Below are 21,035 nucleotides of genomic sequence, written 5' to 3' on the forward strand. Positions count from 1 at the left end.
GGGCCAGACTTTAGCCTAGGCCACGTATGCCATGGCCTAGGGCACAACAGCTAAGGACAGCACTTTGCAGCATATATTGTTTATTTCAGTATTCTGTTCTGTACCTGAAGCAGAAATTCATCCAAATGTTTTGCTCTTGCCCGGTATGGCCATTGACTCTCAAAACTTTAGTATAGGTAGATACAGGCAACAAATGATTCCTGATACAGGTAAAAAAAAAACCACTCCTAACCTATACTATCCCACCATATCCTCCCTCCCCATGTCCTTTTAGACTGAAAGGTTTTCATGCTATATTTACAGATTTGTGATATTTGAAATTTTACAAATACATTTGTTTAAGTAGAAGGTCTTGTTTGGCACATTTAAATAAGCACATACGTAGTTGAATGCCACTAAAACTACCCTTAAGATCTAGAAGAAAGATCTCCTGTATTGCACCAATATCTCAGCATTTCTTGTTTCTAAATCCTCATCTAATGTCTGTGCCCATTAGTAGATTTTATCATGAGATAATCACCACCCCCAGTCCTGTTGTATAATACCTGAGCAGATATTCATTAGTTCAGGAGCCATCTGTAACATATACAAAAAGGTTGGCCTCATGTTAAAATGTTACTCATCCATGGCTGGATGCAAAGTTGGTGAAAATTTTCATAAGAATAAAACGAGGGGGACTTTGATCTGTGTGACCCTATTACATTAATTGTATTGTAATAAAAGATGTAACACAGGCTAAGTAAAATGAATGCCAAGTTCCAAACAAGGGGCACATTGTAGTCTGGATAAAGAAAGGGTATGTGCCTTAATTTTGTATTCACCACAAAAAAAACCTTCAGCCATACAAAATCATTATCAGAAAATACTGAATACAGTGCTATGGATGTTCTTTAAGTTTTAGACTGCCCGACATAGAAGTAATCAACTGCTCCATGTACATCACTCTATTAAATTAACTGCTGCACATTCCTATCAAATGGTGGCAAACGTTCTCTGCCATGTCAAGTGTTCTGATGAGCTGCAGAAACACCCGAAGACAAAGGCAAGAGAAAAGAAAGGAGCAAGGGACCTCAGCCAAAAAACCTGACTGAGCAGCAAACCTGGAACTCACAAACTATCATTAACTTACCCAATGATCCATAACACATCTCCTATATCCTTTACAGTGAATGGACAGCTCACCCATTCCACCATGTCAAACATGCCTGAGTCTGAACAGTGTTAGTACTTACTACACTGTAATGTATTGATACCTACTTATTTAAAATTGAACTCCAGGCAGAAAAAAAAACCCACAAAAGAATGAATTATGTATTCATGAGAGAGTCATTACATCTATTTTTACTGTAAGTGCAGTTAGAGAAAGTACCTGAATTTGACTCTGTGTCAGCTTCCTTTAAACTCCTGTACAGAAGAATGGATTATCAGCACTAGCAGCCAATTGGGCTCTTCTACATGCACTTGTGCAGACAAGGAATATACTGACAGGAGGTGAGATTAGGTTGAGAAGAAGAATGAAATGTGGTTATCAGTCTTTTGCTTCTGTGTCCAATCTCAGCCCAGTGCCAGGACCTTAGCTGTACTGCCTACCTCAGCCTTTCTCAACCTTCTCAACACAGAGAAACCCTTGAAATAGTTCTCTGGTCTCGGGGAACCCCTGCTAAAAATTAGAAATCTACAACTCATGATACGTTCAATGGTCAATGGGAAGAATGGTCCTTACACTTTTGGTCATTGGGAAGAATTACCTCCTTACAGATAGCTAAAAAGATCAATGGTGTGAGTGGGAACTTATCTGAGATGCAGAAATTGCCCAATGCTGAAGGAACCCCTAGCAACCTCTGGAGGAACCCTGATTGAGAATCACTGGCCTAACTGATGGGAACTACAACAGTTGACCTGCAAAAATCACCCTGTCTCTGTATTAATCTGATGGATAATTATGGATATCTTAATACATTGAATGAACACACTAAATAGGGCTTAGCACGAATTAGCGCCTTTTCAGGGACGGAAATAGTGTTCTTTTTATCTCTGATATGCTTTTAACCTATGGGTTAATAAAGTTTTTGTACATTTCATATTGAGGTCACATATTTTTTTTTCTCGGGTTTATTTCTATGCTGTTACTACTGCTTAACTGCTATAGAGTCAGATCACTAACCTGACTCTACTGCCTGGTAGGGCTGTGTAAATCTCAGGAGAGGATGAGTAGAAAAACAAACCCTTTGGTAGGTAAAACATGAGTTTCCACAAGTGTATCTCTCATTTGTGATTAGTTATTTGCCTGAAGTTAATTTTTAAAGTAGATATAAACTCATACACTATAATCCCATCAGTAGTGGCCAGTCCATAAAGGGACGCAGGGACGTCGCCCCCCCTAGTTTGCTTGCGGGGTGCCGGACTAATACCTTTCTATGAGGTCTGTCTTTGTTTTCAAGCACATGATTAGATTAGAGCCCGAGGCACTAATTGGCATGAAAAAGATTGTGCTCGGGAAGCAGTGAACCCTCCCACTTGTGATACTAGCGAATCAATATTTATTGGTTTCGGGCTTCTCCTCCTGGCCAATCAGGACAGGAGGTGGATCTAAATAAGACCAGGTTAGCCGGGAGGAGAAGCCGGGAAAGCCGCGGCGTCCTGACTGCTGGAGGGGTGAGTGCGGACCTGAGAGGGTATGTTTTTCGCCCCCCCAAAAATGTTTAGCACCAGCCGCAACTGAATCCCATATGAGTTAACCTCCCTGGCCTTAATCCCAAGTGTGGCTCAGGGTGGATTTTCAATACCAACAGCGGTAACCCCGAGCCACACTCGGGATCATATTACAGGATCCAGGTACAGCTTACTTTCCTTGTCCCCAGGATCCTGCGATGTCTCCCTGCTCTGTGTGCGAGCCGTGTCCTCCGCCGGATCTATCACAGTGCTGAGCTCCATTCCCTGCGAGCGTTGCGTTGCACGGGGACGGAGAATGGCGCCAAATTCAAAAAGTAAAAAACACAATACACATACAGTACACAGTAATCTTACAAATCACATTACTGCATGCAGTTTTATATTATAAATACTGTTCTTTCTGCCTGAAAACTGGAGATTGTCCATAGCAACCAAAACCATTCCTTTACATCAAAAGTGGTTTTAGACCAGCTAGAAAGCGATAATAAAGTAGAATCACTTGCCGAATTGAGCGATAGTGATTTGTGGGGAAATCCGTCATCAAACACTGAAAGTAATGACAGCGACAATTCTGCAACTGAGCAAATTTCAGTGTAGTTGATTTGATTTCATTATTGAATAATTTTTATTATTATTATTATATTATTATTTGTTATAATTATTTATAGTTATTTATTATATTATAATTTATGATTTCGTGTTTCAAACTTTGTCATACCCGGGATGTCTACTAGACTCTTGTTTGGACAGATTTAAGTGAGTTATTCCTAAGAATTACAGGCCTACAATATAAAACGCCAAATCTCCATGCAAAATAATTGTACCGCTTTCAGCATCAAAAATCTGACATAATCATACTGCCAGGGAGGTTAATATAATTTCAAAAGTTGTTTTCAATCATTTATAATCTGCACCTTCATTATAAAAGCACCTGGTGATCCTGCCATAAGGGTATTTGTTCAAGCACTTCCTGTGATGGGAAGTAGCTGTCTCTCAATTGTCACCATCACTTGCATTTCTGGTGAAGACTACAAGTAGCTGTGCAGACATACATTGCACAGTTATAGTTAAAGTAGACACTATCATGAATCTTATCCCCAGCAATGGCATACAGACATCACTGGAGCGACTGCATGTAGAAAGGAAGATAATGAAAGAGGCTGGAGGAGATCAGCAGCACATAGATGCAAAAACAGGATAAAAAATAGAATTTTTATGTTACAACGTGCTTCTGTGAGCGAAATTTCATCCAGTTACAGCTTAGATCTAGTCTAACTTTATATCTTCATATTTTTTACACTTATAATTTACTTTACATTTTCTGTACTTTGTGACTTTTACATGGTCGACCTTGTACAGGTGATCAGATCAAGAAAGAGAATATTATATAGTATAAGACTTTGGGATTGATTTACTAAAACTGGAGAGTGCAAAATCTGGTGCACCTCTTCATAGAAACTAATTGGCTTCCAGGTTGGCTGATTGTCTACCATGCACAGTTGCACCAGATTTTGCACTCTCCAGTTTAAATAAATCAAACCCCCTTGTTTGACACTTCCACATCACATCTGCACAAGAAGCCATGAGGCTATTATTCTGTTTTTAGTTATCGTTGCAGATACTAACTTATGTATAAATTGTTTTGGTGACTATTACTTCTTTAAAATATACCAGGAAATGGTAAGGTCAATTAGGTCACTTGTTCTGAAGGAACTTTTGTTATTTATTGCAAATAAGCACAAAGCAACAATATGCAGTCATTTATGTTAACTAATGAGGTATTGGCTTTCTTTTAGCGCTGAAAACGGATATCTGTTTGGTTACAATGGACTAGTAAGCATAAGTGCCCTTTTCACCTTGTTATTAAATAAACCACCTTCTTGGCTTTACATTTTAACTTCAGTAATAGAAGAAATAAGGACAAAAGTAAAAAAGATATTTAATGCCAACTTTGGGTTTCACGACCAGTGCATTATATACAGTACAGGGGGTCCCTGGGTTACAAACAAGTTAGGGACTGTAGGTTTGTTCTTTAGTTGAATATGTAAGATATTCTCTCACTTTTCCTGTTGTCTCCCTCCGTTTGTAAGCAGGAGTCGTTTGTAAGTCAGATGTTTGTAACTAGGGGACCCCCTGTATATGTTTACATAGTATAGTATATAATGGTTAATTTACTGTGGACCTGATATACCAAAGGGTATGAATGTATGCCAACTCATTGATCAAGCGTGGACAAGCAATGCTCAGAGCCGGTTCACATGGGGGCGACTTGTCAGGCGACCTAGCCGCCTGACAAGTCGCCTCCCGTTCTGTACAATGGAACCGTTCTAATCGGAGCGACGCAAGTCGCTCCAACTTAGAAGAAAGGTTCCTGTACTACTTTGGGGGCGACTTGCATAGACTTCTATACAGAAGTCGTCTTGCAAGTCGCCGCGGCAGTCGTGTGCAGGTCGCCTCGGTGAGGCGACCTGCAAGTCGTGCCGCTTCTAATGTGAACCGGCATTCAAAGAATTTATTATTATTATTATACAGGATTTATATAGCGCCAACAATTTGCACAGCGCTCTACAACTTGAGGGTAGGCAGTACAAATACAATAGAAAGTAGAGGGCCCTGCTCGTTAGAGCTTACAATCTAATAGGGAGGGTCAAGAGATACAAGAGGTAATAACCGTGGGGGATGTGCTTTATTATGCACCTGCAAAGCACAGGAACAGGCATCCACAAGCTACAGCGTATGTATGCAGAATTTTCTAAGACGTGGTTTGCGATGACATCTATGCACCTACATTTCGGTGTAGATGAGCTAAGCCGAGGTGTGCCTGAATTAAAACATTCTTTTGGATCTATCTCTAACGGATGTTAGCATTAGTATGCTGTCCAGTTTTGGTCACCGATCCTCAGAAGGGATGTGCTTGAGCTGGAGAGAGTCCAGAGAAGGGCAACTAAATTAATATGGGGACTGGAGGAGCTCAATTAACGAGGAAAAACTACAAGCGCTCAATTTATTCTCCCTGGAGAAGAGATGCTTGAGAGGAGATAGGATAATGATATACAAATATCTCAATGGTGATCCCAGCATAAATATGAAACTTTTCAGTCCCAGGGAATGTAAGAAAACACTGGGCCACATGATGAGACTGGAAGAGAAACCTTAAGCTGTGTAGGGGGTTTTTCACTGTCAGGGTGGTAAAGATGTGGAACTCTTTAACAATAAGTGGTGTCAGCAGGAAGTATTGATAGTTTTAAAAGACTCTTGGACATGCATATTAGTGAACACAATATATAGGGATATGGGAAATGATTATCTACACAGACACACACCAACACAGGTTTAACTGGGTGGACTGTTGTCTTTATTCAACCTTACCTACTATGTAACTATGTAAATGTAGATCAGTGGTCTCCAAACTGTGGCCCTTTGTTTGCTTTTATCAGGCCCTTGGGACACTATTTCATCCACTGATACCGACAATGGGGCATAATTCTCCCCCACTGAGACCAGTGAAGGGGTACAATTCCTCCCAATTACACCAACAATGGGACACAATTCCTCCCAGTTACACCAACGATGGGGCACAATTCCACCCAATGACACCAGCAATCATGAAAAATGACACCAATGATGGGGCACAATTCCTCCCACTGACACCAACGATGGGGTGCAACTCCTCCTACCGACACCAACAAAGTTGCCAAATTCCTTGTAATAACACCAACAATTGGGCCCAATGACAACAATGATGGGGTACAATTCTTCCCAATGACATTAACAATTGAACCCAATGACACCATCGATGGGGCACAATTTCCCCTGATGACACCGACAATTGGGCCCAATGACACCAACAAGGGGGCACAATTCCTCCTAATGACACCAACAATTGGACCAATGACACCATTGGTGGGGCTCAATTCTGCTTAATGACAACAACAATGGGGCACAATTCCTCCCACCGACACTGAAGATGGTGCATTGTTTATTCCCACTGATATCGGGACCTTTTCAACTTCCATTCGCCACAGTTCAGCCCTCCAAAGTCTGAGGAACAGTAAACTGGCCCCCTGTTTAGAAAGTTTGCAGACCCCTGATGTAGATAAACAGTAGAAATAGACCACACCAAGTGTGATCTGCTATCATTAGGGTATATTCACATCACTGGGATTGTGATGGGCAGCTATTCTAGCGCAGTCCCACCATATGACTAAGCAAAATACCTTGTCTCCCTATCTGTGGTGGTGTGTAGGCAGTTTGCTGTGAAAAAAAGTACTGCGTGCAGTACTTTTTCAGCACAGCACAGTGCAAGGCAATCCACTGCCTCACACCACGCTGCTGGCAGCTGAACTTTATGAGATGTTTGTGTGACAGCTCAAGAATGTTTGTTTAAAAAACAAAAAGGGAACAGTGCGATGAGCCAAAACGGTACATCAGCATTGCCCTGATCCAGCCAGGCCGTACTGCACCTGTAATGAAGCGGCTGGTGTGAGCATACCCTAAGTCTAGGTTCACACTGAAATACAGCTTTGAAATTGTGTGACTTCACTTGAAATCGCACGATTTCAAAGCCGCATATCAGTGCAACTTCAAGTACGACTTGGCTGACATCTGCGCGACTTCATGCACAGCTGTTAATGCAAGTCGCACCTGAAATTGCCAAAAGTAGGGCAGGAACGACTTTTTCAAATCATTGCGGCACCACAAAGTCGGCGTCGCACTGATTTAAACAGTTCCATTGCCGACAATAGGGTGCGGCTTGTAATGCAATTTGCCCTGTCAAATCGTATGACAAGTCGCACTGGTGTGAACGGGGACTAAAGGAGACTGTAGAAAAAGCCTAATTTGTAAAATGCTTCACCAAGCTATACAATGAGGCATATTTTCTGCATATTTAGAGCATGCCAAGAAAATCAAGCACTAGCTGTCATATAAGCTTCCATTTGCTGGTTCTTGCAATAGAATCTGCAATGATAAAAAGCTTATATATGCTGACTTTTCTTCATACGGGAGCATTGCATGTTGGTTTTTTATTTCTTTTTTTTTTACTTACAGAAGGTACAAAAGCAGTATTATCTGCACATTTGCTATGCTTGACAAACTAGGAGTGCTCTGGATACACTAATCTTCATTGTTCAAACTGCTAGATATGTTCAGGGATCACAATTGCTACATGCACAGATAATTTTACTGTGATGATGTATCCCTAGTCTTAATCATTAGATTTAGTAAATGATCCCCATGTTTTTTATTTTATTGTAGCATATTATATAATATACTACACTACTGGCTATTATTTCCATGATATACGTTCATGTGAAGGCAGATTGTTACTGAGCAGGCCAAAAACTAAACGTAGGCTTGTCTGTAAAATAATGGAGGACCTTTTTGCTTGGGGACAGATCAAAGCTTAAATGGTGATTGTTGCCACTAGTCTGTTCCCGGTAGACCTATTTGCCTTGAACAACATCCATAAAGGTTTTTGTACACAGCTACCTCTGGGGATACAATTGCATTTTGTTGTACCAAAAACAATTGTGTTTGTTCACCAGCTATGCCAAGTTTATTCCACATGGTCAAGTTGTAACTAGTGTCTATGCAGAAGACACAACAGACATTCAGGTCTAAACTGTATTTATCTGTTCACATAACTAATAAAACAACAAGAGACTAGAGAAGAACTGATCATAGGTCAGGTACCTCCAATGGCAGGACAACAGTAAAGAGGGCTAAACTAGAGTTTAGGAGCAAACACCAATTTTAATGAGACAGAGAATATGAGCTTCCATTAGCGGCATTAGAAAATGTTCAGAACAATTAAGTACCAGCTGTAATAAAAAAAAAGAAGGCATAATTCACCTTTAAAAAAAAAACTTTTATGTAGGTAAGGGTTGCCAGTAGATAAAAACAAACTGTACAGCTTTGGCCAAATTTGAAAAATGCCCTTGCTATCTATACGTGTAGGCCATTTACGTATTTCCTGAAGCTTGATTAAAAGAAAAATTCACAGAGATCGCATCCCATCCTGACTTATTGCTAGGGCGTTGCTAAGAGACTCCCATCTGTTACTGTTCACCTCCACTATCACAGGAGCAAACTCTCATATGTTGAACTCAGAGCTACTGTGTCAGGGGAGAGAAAGCTCATGTGAGGTGATTTGAATCAGAGCAAGAGTTTGATAATGTGATGGTGGCTAGGAGTCTCGTAGCAACATTCTAGCAAGTCAGGACTGGATAATGCAATCCGTGGGAGTTCTCAGTCAGGCTTTGGAAGACACATAAATGGCCTACACCTAAGGCAAGGACATCATTTAGGTTTGGTCAAAGCTGAGCAGTTTTTATCTACATGTGTCATTAGTTCATTATTCTATATAAAGGATGGGGGAATACCCTTTTTTTTGGTGTGATAGCCTAATATACCATCAATTGTTTTACATCAGAGGAGGCTCAGTAGTAGCTCAAAAAAACTCAAGTAGGACCATGTAGCCCAGGTGGTCTAGTAATGCTTGAGAACCCAACTGGAAGCAAATAGACTGTGGGATAGACTATTCACATATTGTCCTAAAGAGAATAGATGGATGGAAGACTAAACTTTATTTGAATTCAGATACTTGAAAAAGGGGACTTTCTCCAGTAAAATAATGGGTCATTGTCTCCTTAGGACTCCAGGTGTCTATTTGCAGAATCAATTTCCATTCACTCTATAGTGAACAGAACAAATGTGAAAAGCAACAAATGCATTCAAGAAGCATGAATAAAAATAAGCAATAAAGGAAGCAAACCAGTCGTTATGATTTGTTAAAATCTTTATATTTGTTATGTGACTACCAGTCATGTACATATGCCAGATGAGCTTTCAATTCTCATTGATAAGTAGTGCCAGCACATTTGCTTATTAAAGTGGAGGTCTGCCCATCCCTGCAAAAATTAAAAGTCAGCAGCTACACATACTCAGCTGCTGCTGACTTTTAATAATAGGACACCTACCTGTCCTGGAGACCAGCGATGTTGGCACCGCAGCTGATGTTTCCATCAGCTGTCGGATGCTGCCACCGCCATTGCGGGTAAGGGAACCCGGCAATGTAGCCTTATGGTTTCATAGAACGACCAGTAGTTCTTAGTGCAGAAAACTTTTAGTGCAAAACCTATGAAGATTCAATGGAGCAGCTAGCAGTGCAGCATATGGTAACTTAGTGACAGAGTGATTACTTTAGTTTTAGGATTAGTTAAGTGGTTAGGTTAGTTTAGTGTTAAAGTAGAATTATAGGCAAAACTTTTTTTATCAAGGAAGGTTTATATAACCCCTGTCAGTTTTTTCTTTTCCGCCATCTGTGTCCCATTGTGGAGATTTTCCTTCACTCCCTGTCCCATAGCCAAACAGGAAGAGAGAGGAAATCCCTGCAAATTAAGGGAATCCTTTGGGGACCCCCAGGTCACTAGAACCAGTGTCCCCATTGGAAGATTTCCCCTTTTTTACTTTTCTGGGGACAACCCAAAATTTGGGATTTTCTTTTACTTTCGATGACAATGGGACAAATAGGACAAATAGAGAGGGTGAATCTTCCTAACAGAGGCACAGACAGCAATGTAAACTAACAGGGGTTCTATTTCCTCTCTATTCTATCCAAATCTAAAAAAAAAAAAAAAAAAAAAAAAAAAAAGTTTTGCCTTTAGTTATACTTTAAGGTCAGGTGTTGGTGGTTTATTTTAATCATAGCTCCCAGCTATCCCCTCCAAATTAGGGGCAGTCCCTGATTTGAAACAAAGTCCCTCTGTCCCTCTTTCCTCCTTATTTGTCCCTCATTTTGGTCTGATATACAGTGGAAACGGAAAGTATTCAGACCCCCTTAAATTTTTTACTCTTTGTTATATTATAGTCATTTGCTAAAATCATTTAAGTTCATTTTTTTTCCTCATGAATGTACACACAGCACCCCATATTGACAGAAAAACACAGAATTGTTGACATTTTTGCAGATTTATTAAAAAAGAAAAACTGAAATATCACATAGTCCTGAGTATTCAGACCCTTTGCTGTGACACTCATATATTTAACTCAGGTGCTGTCCATTTCTTCTGATCATCCTTGAGATGGTTCTACACCTTCATTTGAGTCCAGCTGTGTTTGATTATACTGATCGGACTTGATTAGGAAAGCCACACACCTGTCTATATAAGACCTTACAGCTCACAGTGCATGTCAGAGCAAATGAGAATCATGAGGTCAAATGAACTGCCTGAAGAGCTCAGAGACCGAATTGTGGCAAGGCACAGATTTGGCCAAGGTTACAAAAACATTTCTGCTGCACTTAAGGTTCCTAAGAGCACAGTGGCCACCATAATCCTTAAATGGAAGACGTTTGGGATGACCAGAACCCTTCCTAGAACTGGCCGTCCGGCAAAACTGAGCTATCGGGGGAGAAGAGCCTTGGTGAGAGAGGTAAAGAAGAACCCAAAGATCACTGTGGCTGAGCTCCAGAGATGCAGTTGGGAGATGGGAGAAAGTTGTAGAAAGTCTCTCCTCAGTGCAAGACACATGAAAGCCCGCATGGAGTTTGCTAAAAAAACACCTGAAGGACTCCAAGATGGTGAGAAATAGGATTCTTTGGTCTGATGAGACCAAGATAGAACTTTTTGGCCTTAATTCTAAGCGGTATGTGTGGAGAAAACCAGGCACTGCTCATCACTTGTCCAATACAGTCCCAACAGTGAAGCATGGTGGTGGCAGCATCATGCTGTGGGGGTGTTTTTCAGCTGCAGGGACAGGACGACTGGTTGCAATCGAGGGAAAGATGAATGCGGCCAAGTACAGGGATATCCTGGACGAAAATCTTCTCCAGAGTGCTCAGGACCTCAGATTGGGCCGAAGGTTTACCTTCCAACAAGACAATGACCCTAAGCACACAGCTAAAATAACGAAGGAGTGGCTTCACAACAACTCCGTGACTGTTCTTGAATGGCCCAGCCATAGCCCTGACTTAAACCCAATTGTGCATTTCTGGAGAGACCTAAAAATGGCTGTCCACCAACGTTTACCATCCAACCTGACAGAACTGGAGAGGATCTGCAAGGAGAAATGGCAGAGGATCCCCAAATCCAGGTGTGAAAAAGTTGTTGCATCTTTCCCAAAAAGACTCATGGCTGTATTAGATCAAAAGGGTGCTTCTACTAAATACTGAGCAAAGGGTCTGAATACTTAGGACCATGTGATATTTCAGTTTTTCTTTTTTTAATAAATCTGCAAAAATGTCAACAATTCTGTGTTTTTCTGTCAATATGGGGTGCTGTGTGTACATTAATGAGGGAAAAAACTAACTTAAATGATTTTAGCAAATGGCTGCAATATAACAAAGAGTGAAAAATTTAAGGGGGTCTGAATACTTTATGTCCCCACTGTATATATATATATATATATATATATATATATATATATATATATATATATATATATATATATATATATATATATATATAATGCACTATTTATCTTTAAAAAAGTGCTTCAACCCCCTCATGCATAGCTTGCTCTACCCTTCCCCCACTTTCCTTCTCCCCTCCCCCTTTTTTTTCTTTTATTTTTTTTTTTCTTCTCCTCTTTTTCTTTTCCACGCATATTTACTCTAGACAAAAAAAAAAAGTTCGCTAAGAGTTATACAATGGCAAATAAAATGCGGTAAATTAACGCAATCGGTAAATTAGCTGTGAAAGTTCTGTTCACTAAGAATTTAGCGTTAAATAACGAATGCGGTATTTTTTCGATTTTTCAGCAACTACCCCATTTTCTCATGCAGTAATTTATCGCACGTGTCGATGGTTAAGGGTTGTGTAAGGTAATACGTTTAACGTGTTTGTTATTTTTCTTATTATCGTTATGTCCCCTGTGGGTGGAATTAGACCCCTTTCTGTGGGTGGAATAGTACCCCTTCCTGTGGGTGTTCTATGGGTGGAATTAGGCCCCTTTCTGTGGGTCTTCTGTGGGTTGAATTAGGCTCTCAGTGGGTGGAATGCCCCTTTCTGAGGGTTTGAATAGGCCCCTCTTTCAGGTACCGCACTGGTTACCGCCACCAAAAGGATGGTGTAAACTATCGCACCTTTTTTAGGTTCCTGTTTCATTTGTGAATTGGACTTAACAGATTACCGCACGATTTCTTGTGCTATTTACCAACAGTTTTTTTTTTTTCATTGTTTAACGCAAAATGTTATTAGTTTTTTTCATGAATTGGACTTTATTTACCACATGCGATAATTTAGGCAAATGAGTAACATAATACCCTTACCACATGTGGTAAAGCTTAGTGAATTGACCCCATAGGATTCAGAGGTTAAGTGTGGGAGGGTTAAGAGTTTAGAGGTGACTTTAGGGGTGGGTTAATTGTTGGTGAAATTTAAGGGTTAAGTCTAGTACACACAAGCCGAATGTCAGATGGCATCGGTCAGTCCAAAAGGAACCGGTCGACATTCTCCCATATTTACGGAGCCAGTCTGACAGAAGCCGGCCTCTGTCCAAGGGTCATGACCAAAAAAGGTCTGCCGACTGGCTCCCAATCAGCATTCTGATCCAATGGCTGAGAGTGCTGACCGAAGTGTTCTGGTGGTGGGGGAGGGCTGTCCTCCTGTCAGAACACAATAGCAGAGCAGGGGAGATTGCTGTACTAACATTGGATTGTTAGTACAATGGCTCCGACCTGAGCTGTCAGTTTTTTTCTTGTTCAACCCAAAAAACTAGTAGTGTGTACGAGTCTTTAGGGTCAGTGTAAGTGTTGAAGGTTAAAGGGTTACGTTTAGGTTAATGGTTGAGTATTTTATGAGTGAAGTTTTTTAAGGGTTTGGTTAAGTGTTCAAAAAGCGGTTAGGATAAGTTTTAGGTAGTTACCAGCGTTAGGGACACTTTTTGGGTGAGTGGTGTGTAGTGGAACTTAAGGCTGGGTTCACACTGGTCCGACAAACGCTCCGACATTGGGAGCTCATGTCGCATGACGTGTGAAATTTAATGTTTCCCTATGGGAGCCGTCCTAACTGGTCTGACACAAGTCGTTCCGACTTTAGAAATGCTCCCTGTACTACTTTGGTCCGACTTTGATCCTACTTCAGCCTATTGACTATCATTGAAGTCGGATCAAAGTTGGATTGCCGTCTCGCATGATCCGACTTCGGCACGCGACTTGTGCTCAGATCATCTTGAGGGGGAACTCCGCGCCAAATTTTAGATAAAAATTCGGCATGGGTTCCCCCTCCAAGAGCATACCAGGCCCTTGGGTCTGGTATGGAACTTGAGGGGAACCCCCTACGCCGAAAAAGCGGCATGGGGGGTCGCCCCCAATCCATACCAGACCCTTATCCGAGCACGCAGCCCGGCCGGACAGGAATGGGGGTGGGGACGAGCAAGCGCCCCCCCCCCCCTCCTGAACCGTACCAGGCCGCATGCCCTCAACATGGGGGGTTGTTGCCTTGGGGGAGGGGGGCGCGCTGCGGCCCCCCCACCCCAAAGCACCTTGTCCCCATGTTGATGAGGACAAGGGCCTCTTCCCGACAACCCTGGCCGTTGGTTGTCGGGGTCTGCGGGCGGGGGGCTTATCGGAATCCGGGAGCCCCCTTTAATAAGGGAGCCCCCAGATCCCGGCCCCCCACCCTATGTGAATGAGTATGGGGTACAGCGTACCCCTACCCATTCACCTAGGAAAAAAGTGTCAATTTAAAAAAAAACACTACACAGATTTTTAAAGCATTTTATTAGACAGCTCCGGGGGTCTTCTTCCGACTTCGGGGGTCTCTCCGGTTCTTCTCCACGCTCTCCGGATCTTCTGCCGGGCTCCTCCGCTCTCTTCTGCTCTTTTGCCGCTCTTTTGCTAAAGCGGAGGAGCCTGGTCTTCAATCTTCTGCCTTCTGCCTTCTGCCCTCTTCTCCTGATGTTGACACGACGCTCTCTGGGGCTAGAATGCTCTCTGTGCGCTCTGCTCTGACTTATATAGGCGGTGACCCCGCCCCCTTATGCCGTCACAGTCCCTGCGCATGCTGGGACTATGACGGCATAAGGGGGCGTGGTCATCGGGTGATGACCACGCCCCCTAAAACGTCACAGTCCCAGCATGCCCAGGGACTGTGACGGCATAAGGGGGCGGGGTCACCGCCTATATAAGTCAGAGCAGAGCGCACAGAGAGCATTCTAGCCCCAGAGAGCGTCGTGTCAACATCAGGAGAAGAGGGCAGAAGGCAGAAGGCAGAAGATTGAAGACCAGGCTCCTCCGCTTTAGCAAAAGAGCGGCAAAAGAGCAGAAGAGAGCGGAGGAGCCCGGCAGAAGATCCGGAGAGCGTGGAGAAGAACCGGAGAGACCCCCGAAGTCGGAAGAAGACCCCCGGAGCTGTCTAATAAAATGCTTTAAAAATCTGTGTAGTGTTTTTTTTTAAATTGACACTTTTTTCCTAGGTGAATGGGTAGGGGTACGCTGTACCCCATACTCATTCACATAGGGTGGGGGGCCGGGATCTGGGGGCTCCCTTATTAAAGGGGGCTCCCGGATTCCGATAAGCCCCCCGCCCGCAGACCCCGACAACCAACGGCCAGGGTTGTCGGGAAGAGGCCCTTGTCCTCATCAACATGGGGACAAGGTGCTTTGGGGTGGGGGGGCCGCAGCGCGCCCCCCTCCCCCAAGGCAACAACCCCCCATGTTGAGGGCATGCGGCCTGGTACGGTTCAGGAGGGGGGGGGGGCGCTCGCTCGTCCCCACCCCCATTCCTGTCCGGCCGGGCTGCGTGCTCGGATAAGGGTCTGGTATGGATTGGGGGCGACCCCCCCACGCCGTTTTTTCGGCGTAGGGGGTTCCCCTCAAGGTCCATACCAGACCCAAGGGCCTGGTATGCCTCTGGAGGGGGAACCCATGCCGGTTTTTTATTTAAAATTTGGCGCGGAGTTCCCCCCTAAAGATTCATACCAAACACAGTGCCGGCATTGGCGGGGATCCAAGTCGGATCCCCGTTCATTGAAAGTCGGACACATGCCGGCTTCATGTCGCAGGGCAAAGTCGGATCCAAAGTAGGACGGCTGTCGTGTCGCACCAGTGTGAACCCAGCCTTAAACCCCAATGAGAGAAATACTAGTGCCAAGCTGTCAAGACTAAAACCTAAGATATCACAATTCATTGCAATGAAGTTGATAAATTGCTGTAGAATCACAATGCTTAGTCAATTTTGAAACACATTACTTAGTCAACCTAAAAATGACTGGTATGATCATGAGATGAACAGCTTGCTGCTGTGACAATAGTTCTACATAGTAAACAAAACAATTGTCCTGGTATCAACGGAATGCTGTAACTATACCCTAAAGACATACACAACAAAAGGATTGTATTACTTTCTGCAATGTGTATGTGTGTTTCTCGGTAACAAAGTAAATTTAGGAAGTGAATCAAGTTCACCTGTAATATGAAGGGAATACATAGAGTTAGCACATACATTGAAATAAAGTAGGTTACTGACTACTAAAATGAAAGTTCTACTATACCGTTGCAGAACTGGCTAATTTGTACTACGAAGAATGATCTGGCTTAATTAGGCAAAGCAATGCACATAACAATCATGATAGGGTTAATTCATAAAACAGAGAAAGAAAGAAGTACAAAATTAGAGTTGTAGCCAAAAACAGCCAATCAGGTTTCACTTTGTAGAATCACTAAACTGGAATTTTAAATTAACAAATTGACAACTTTGTTATTTTTTTATTTTTATTTTTATTTAAACTGGCAACAAATCTGTTGTGCTTGGGTCAATGAGGTTGATTTACTAAAGCCACATAGGCTGTTTCCTTTGCATGGGAAATTGCACTTTGCAAATTACATTTACCATAGCTGTGGTGAATGTGGTAAAAAATTTTCCAAAGAATATTCAATCAAGTGCAAGGAAAAAAAAAAGAATTTTTGCTTGGACATAATTGGATGGTGGAAGTCAGCAGAGTTTTACCTCATTCGCTAAGCTAAGGGTAAGTTCTTTTGAAAACTGCAAATTGCAAAGTGACTATTTGCCTTTGCCCTTTTTTTTGTAAGTTGATATTACATAAATACTGGTCAAAAGTTAATTGCAGGAAAAAATTATACCTGACTCAGAGGGTCTACCGTCTTTCTCTTGTTCTCTCCAATGTGTACGTAGCTAAAAGGAAAAAAATTGAATATTTTAAATCAAACTATGTTGGCTACGTGTCGAAATACAGCCATTAAAAAGCAGTTACACGCACTAAAAGAAGATAGTGGTACAAAGATATAGATGTATCCCTGGAATCCAATGCAACATTTGAAAATTATACCTGTAGTATTCCCTCCTAAGTGAAGCCTAGGGTACACATAAAAATCTTTATACACTTTACTAATGTAGTCATTCTTGGCTATGTGAGCCTGTGTTCACTTCAAACATTCACAAACAATCATGTTCATTCTTTGTTGTTTTTTTCATTCCCTTGCAAGAGATTTGTTTTTATGAATTTGTAAAGGTTAAAGTGTATCTGTCATCAGAATTTAAAATGATATAAAGATTTTCACATTGTATTTAAATTATCTCCAGGCTACTCCTATTAATTTGAACACTCTTGACATTTGTACACTAAGGCTCGGTTCACACTGGGGCGACTTGTCAGGCGACCTAGTCGCCTGACAAGTCGCCTCCCGTTCTGTGCTATGGAACCGTTCTAATCGGAGCGACGCAAGTCGCTCCGACTTAGAAAAAGGTTCCTGTATTACTTTGGGGGCGACTTGGGGCGACTTGCATAGACTTCTATGCAGAAGTCGTCTCGCAAGTCGCCCCGGCAGTCGTTTGCAGGTCGCCTCGCTGAGGCGACCTGCAAGTCGTGCCGCCCATGTGTGAACCGAGCCTTAGGGAAGATCTCAACACATTTACCTTTGTGAATTCTGTGACATGTATTCACTATGCCCTATGAGTAAGCACTGTTGTATCCAAGAATTCACAGAGCCTGCATTCTGAACTACAGAGGTGCTAAGAGGTGAAGAGAGCACACAGGAATCACTGCTTGTAGGCAGCAAGGTACCATGGGATATGTAGTCCTTAGAAATTGAAAGTAAACAGCAGAGGAGAAGCTGCAAAGCATGCTTAGAATTCAGGGAGTTGTGGAAAGAGATGGCCAGCAGACAGGCAGCACTCACAACAAGAAAGGAGATTTTTTAAGTAAGCCTATATTGGTTTGCCAATAATCACTCTTGTTTTGTATTGCTATTACAATGCTGATGATATAAAATGAAAGTGTATGCTGTGATCATAGATTTGCTTTAAATTTACAGACAGTGAAAATCATCCCCAATAAAGCACAAGTTAATCTCATCAGCAGTGAAAATGATGGCATTAAAAAAATCAACTCAATGTAATAAAATTATAAATGTGAAAATCTTTTTTTTTTTGTCTAATAAACACATTTTAAAGCTAGCTCCTTTGAGCAATAAGTAAGAAAGGTGCAAACATTTTAAAACTAAGTCAAAGGTGTTACCTCCGAGGTCATTAGCCTAGTGGTGGTGGCTACCTCTCTAGCTATGCCAGTGTCATAAAGCATTTTATCTATGGCTTTCAAGGGTCTTTTCATTCGGGGTCCAGGCGCTGCAGCAACGGCACTTATGATTTAATATAATAATGCTGTATATATGCACCTGCTAGTAATAGATACATAAAATCTGTATTGAAAGACTCACTGACCACTGGCATCTGACTCACTGACCTGGAACAAACGTGCAATTTAAAAAGTAGTGTGAAGTAGAGTGAAGTCAGAATTGATTATCTGCATACTTTTCTCAGATCACTGACCAAAAATACTGAAGTCATTGGACCATGACAGCCAGGCAACTAACATTTTCTGAAGGAGAGGTCAGCAATAGCAGACTACATATCCGTTCACTAAAGCTTAGCTTTAACCACTTAGGGACCGGAAGAATTTACCACGTTAATGACCAGGCCATTTTTTGCGGTATGGCACTGCATTGTTTTAACTGACAATTGCACGGTCGTGCCACGCTGTACCCAAACAAAATTTACGTCCTTACTTTCCCACAAATAGAGCTTTCTTTTGGTGGTATTTGATCACCTCTGCGGTTTTTATTTTTTGTGCTATAAACAAAAAAAAAGTGACAATTTAAAAAAAATAAAAACAATTTTTTCTACTTTTTGCTATAATACATAGCCAAAAAAATATATAAAAAAACGAATTTATTCATCAGTTTAGGTCGATATATATTCTTCTACATATTTTTGGTAAAAAAAATTGGAATAGGCGTATATTGAATGGTTTGTGCAAAAGTTATTGCGCCTACAAACTATGGGATAGATTTAGGGACTTTTATAATTAAGTGTTCTTGCATAGCAAGACCACTTACTGTTATCTCACATATATATTATTCTTATTATTATAGCCAAATTTACCACCCTAACTCCTCCCACAGTTTTTACACTACATAGACAAGTAATATACCGAAACGTGCGGATTGTTCCCGAATGGTGTGCTATTACTTTGTGGAACGTTTCGCCGAATGGTTCACGAAATATCGTCGTTTTTGCGGCGAAATTGGTCCCATAGGAATGAATGGGGAAACTAGAGTGGGAGATGACAAAAGCTGGAAAATCAGAACATGATTTCTAAACTGCCGCCACTCCCTCATTTTCAAGCCCACCTACACAAATCTTATATCAAAACGTTCAGCTATCCCTGCTGCCACTAAACATGTCCACGGCTAAGCCATAGTCCTGATAGTTTTCACAATATGACCATTTGTTTGCAACTCACGCCGTCCATTGACATTCATTGAAACTACACTCTAGCCCCCTCCAAATTTGAAGGGCAATTTCTAAACTGCGACCGTGCCTTCATTTTTAATATTTCAGAGACATACTATACATCAAAATCTAGGTCTGGGTCTTGTGATTCTCACAATATAAAGATCTTCGCTGTAGGATGTATAGTTTTTAAAATACGGCCATTTGTTTAGAGGACATTTCAGGAAATTTTAGCCATTAATCAGAGTGTACTGTTAGTGTTTGTTTTGTTGCCATGGTTACCAAAGCTTCTGTTATACACAGGGGGGAAGGTGGCTGGAGCATCTCAGCTGATTACAGAGCCCGGGGGAGGGGACAGACACACCATGTACTGATTTATAATAGAGGAATATGATGGGGCAGTTTTGATGGGGTAATTCTGATGGGGCAGTTTTGATGAAGCAGTATTTGGGAAGCATAAACAGGGCATGAGCGTTGCTAGGAAACAGTGGTTGTAAACACAAGATGCTGAGACACTCCAAATGCATGTGACTTCATCTGCTAGACTTGATAATGCTTGTAGACTTCTCCCACAGTTTTCACACTACAGAGACAAATAATATACCGAAACGAGCGGATTGTTCCCGATTGGTGTGTTATTACTTTGTGGAATGTTTTGCCGAATGGTCCACGAAATGACGTTTTTGCGGCGAAATTGGTCCCATAGGAATGAATGGCGAAATGTTCAAAACTAGAGTGGGAAGTGACAAAAGCTGACAACCCCATGATCAGCCAAAACATTATGACCACCCCATGATCAGCCAAAACATTATGACCGCCCCATGTAAAAAAAAAAATATTTTTGAAAAAAAAAAAAAATTTTTGAAAAAAGTAAAAAAATAATTTTTGAAAAAAAAAATCATTTTTGAAAAAAAAAAATCATTTTTGAAAAAAAAAAATATATTTTTGAAAAAAAAAATATTTTTGAAAAAAAAAAATTATTTTTGAAAAAAAAAAAATATTTTTGAAAAAAAAAAATATTTTTGAAAAAAAAATTTCTTTTAAAAAAAAAATTATTTTTGAAAAAAAAATATATTTGAAAAAAAAAATTATTTTTGAAATAAAAAAATTCATTTTTGAAAAAAAAAATTACCTTTGAAAAAAAAAATTACTTTTGAAAAAAAAAAATCATTTTTGAAGAAAAAAAAATCATTTTTGAAGAAAAAAAAATCATTTTTGATTAAAAAAAATTCATTTTTGGAAAAAAAAATTACTTTTGAAAAAAATGTTCAGCTCTTTCAGCGAATGATGGAACTTTTTTACTACTATTTATACTTTTTAAAATATTAAGCTTTTTAACACTTTTCACAGTTACTCAAGCCACTCCACCCCACCCAGTTACTCCGCCCACTCCAGTTGTAGAGGCAAGAACACTTTCACAATTTCCCCAGAAATTGTACCTTTTCTAGTTAAGTGTTCTTGCATAGCAAGACCACTTACTGTTATCTCACATATATATTATTCTTATTATTATAGCCAAATTTACCACCCTAACTCCTCCCACAGTTTTTACACTACATAGACAAGTAATATACCGAAACGTGCGGATTGTTCCCGAATGGTGTGCTATTA

General features: G+C 41.0%; 1 protein-coding gene across 3 annotated transcripts in view; it reads right to left on the minus strand.

Annotated features, from left to right (window-relative positions):
- The window catches only part of DCDC2 (doublecortin domain containing 2), a 266,831-nt gene that overhangs the window by 215,482 nt on the left and 30,314 nt on the right, over positions 1 to 21,035 (minus strand). For all 3 annotated transcript variants that reach the window (XM_073631151.1, XM_073631149.1, XM_073631150.1), the window contains exon 3: positions 16,757 to 16,808. In XM_073631151.1, the coding sequence (XP_073487252.1) occupies positions 16,757 to 16,808 (52 nt within the window). The remainder of the gene's footprint in view (positions 1 to 16,756; positions 16,809 to 21,035) is intronic.

Source organism: Aquarana catesbeiana, linkage group LG05, assembly GCF_042186555.1.
Source record: "Aquarana catesbeiana isolate 2022-GZ linkage group LG05, ASM4218655v1, whole genome shotgun sequence".
NCBI lineage: Eukaryota > Metazoa > Chordata > Amphibia > Anura > Ranidae > Aquarana > Aquarana catesbeiana.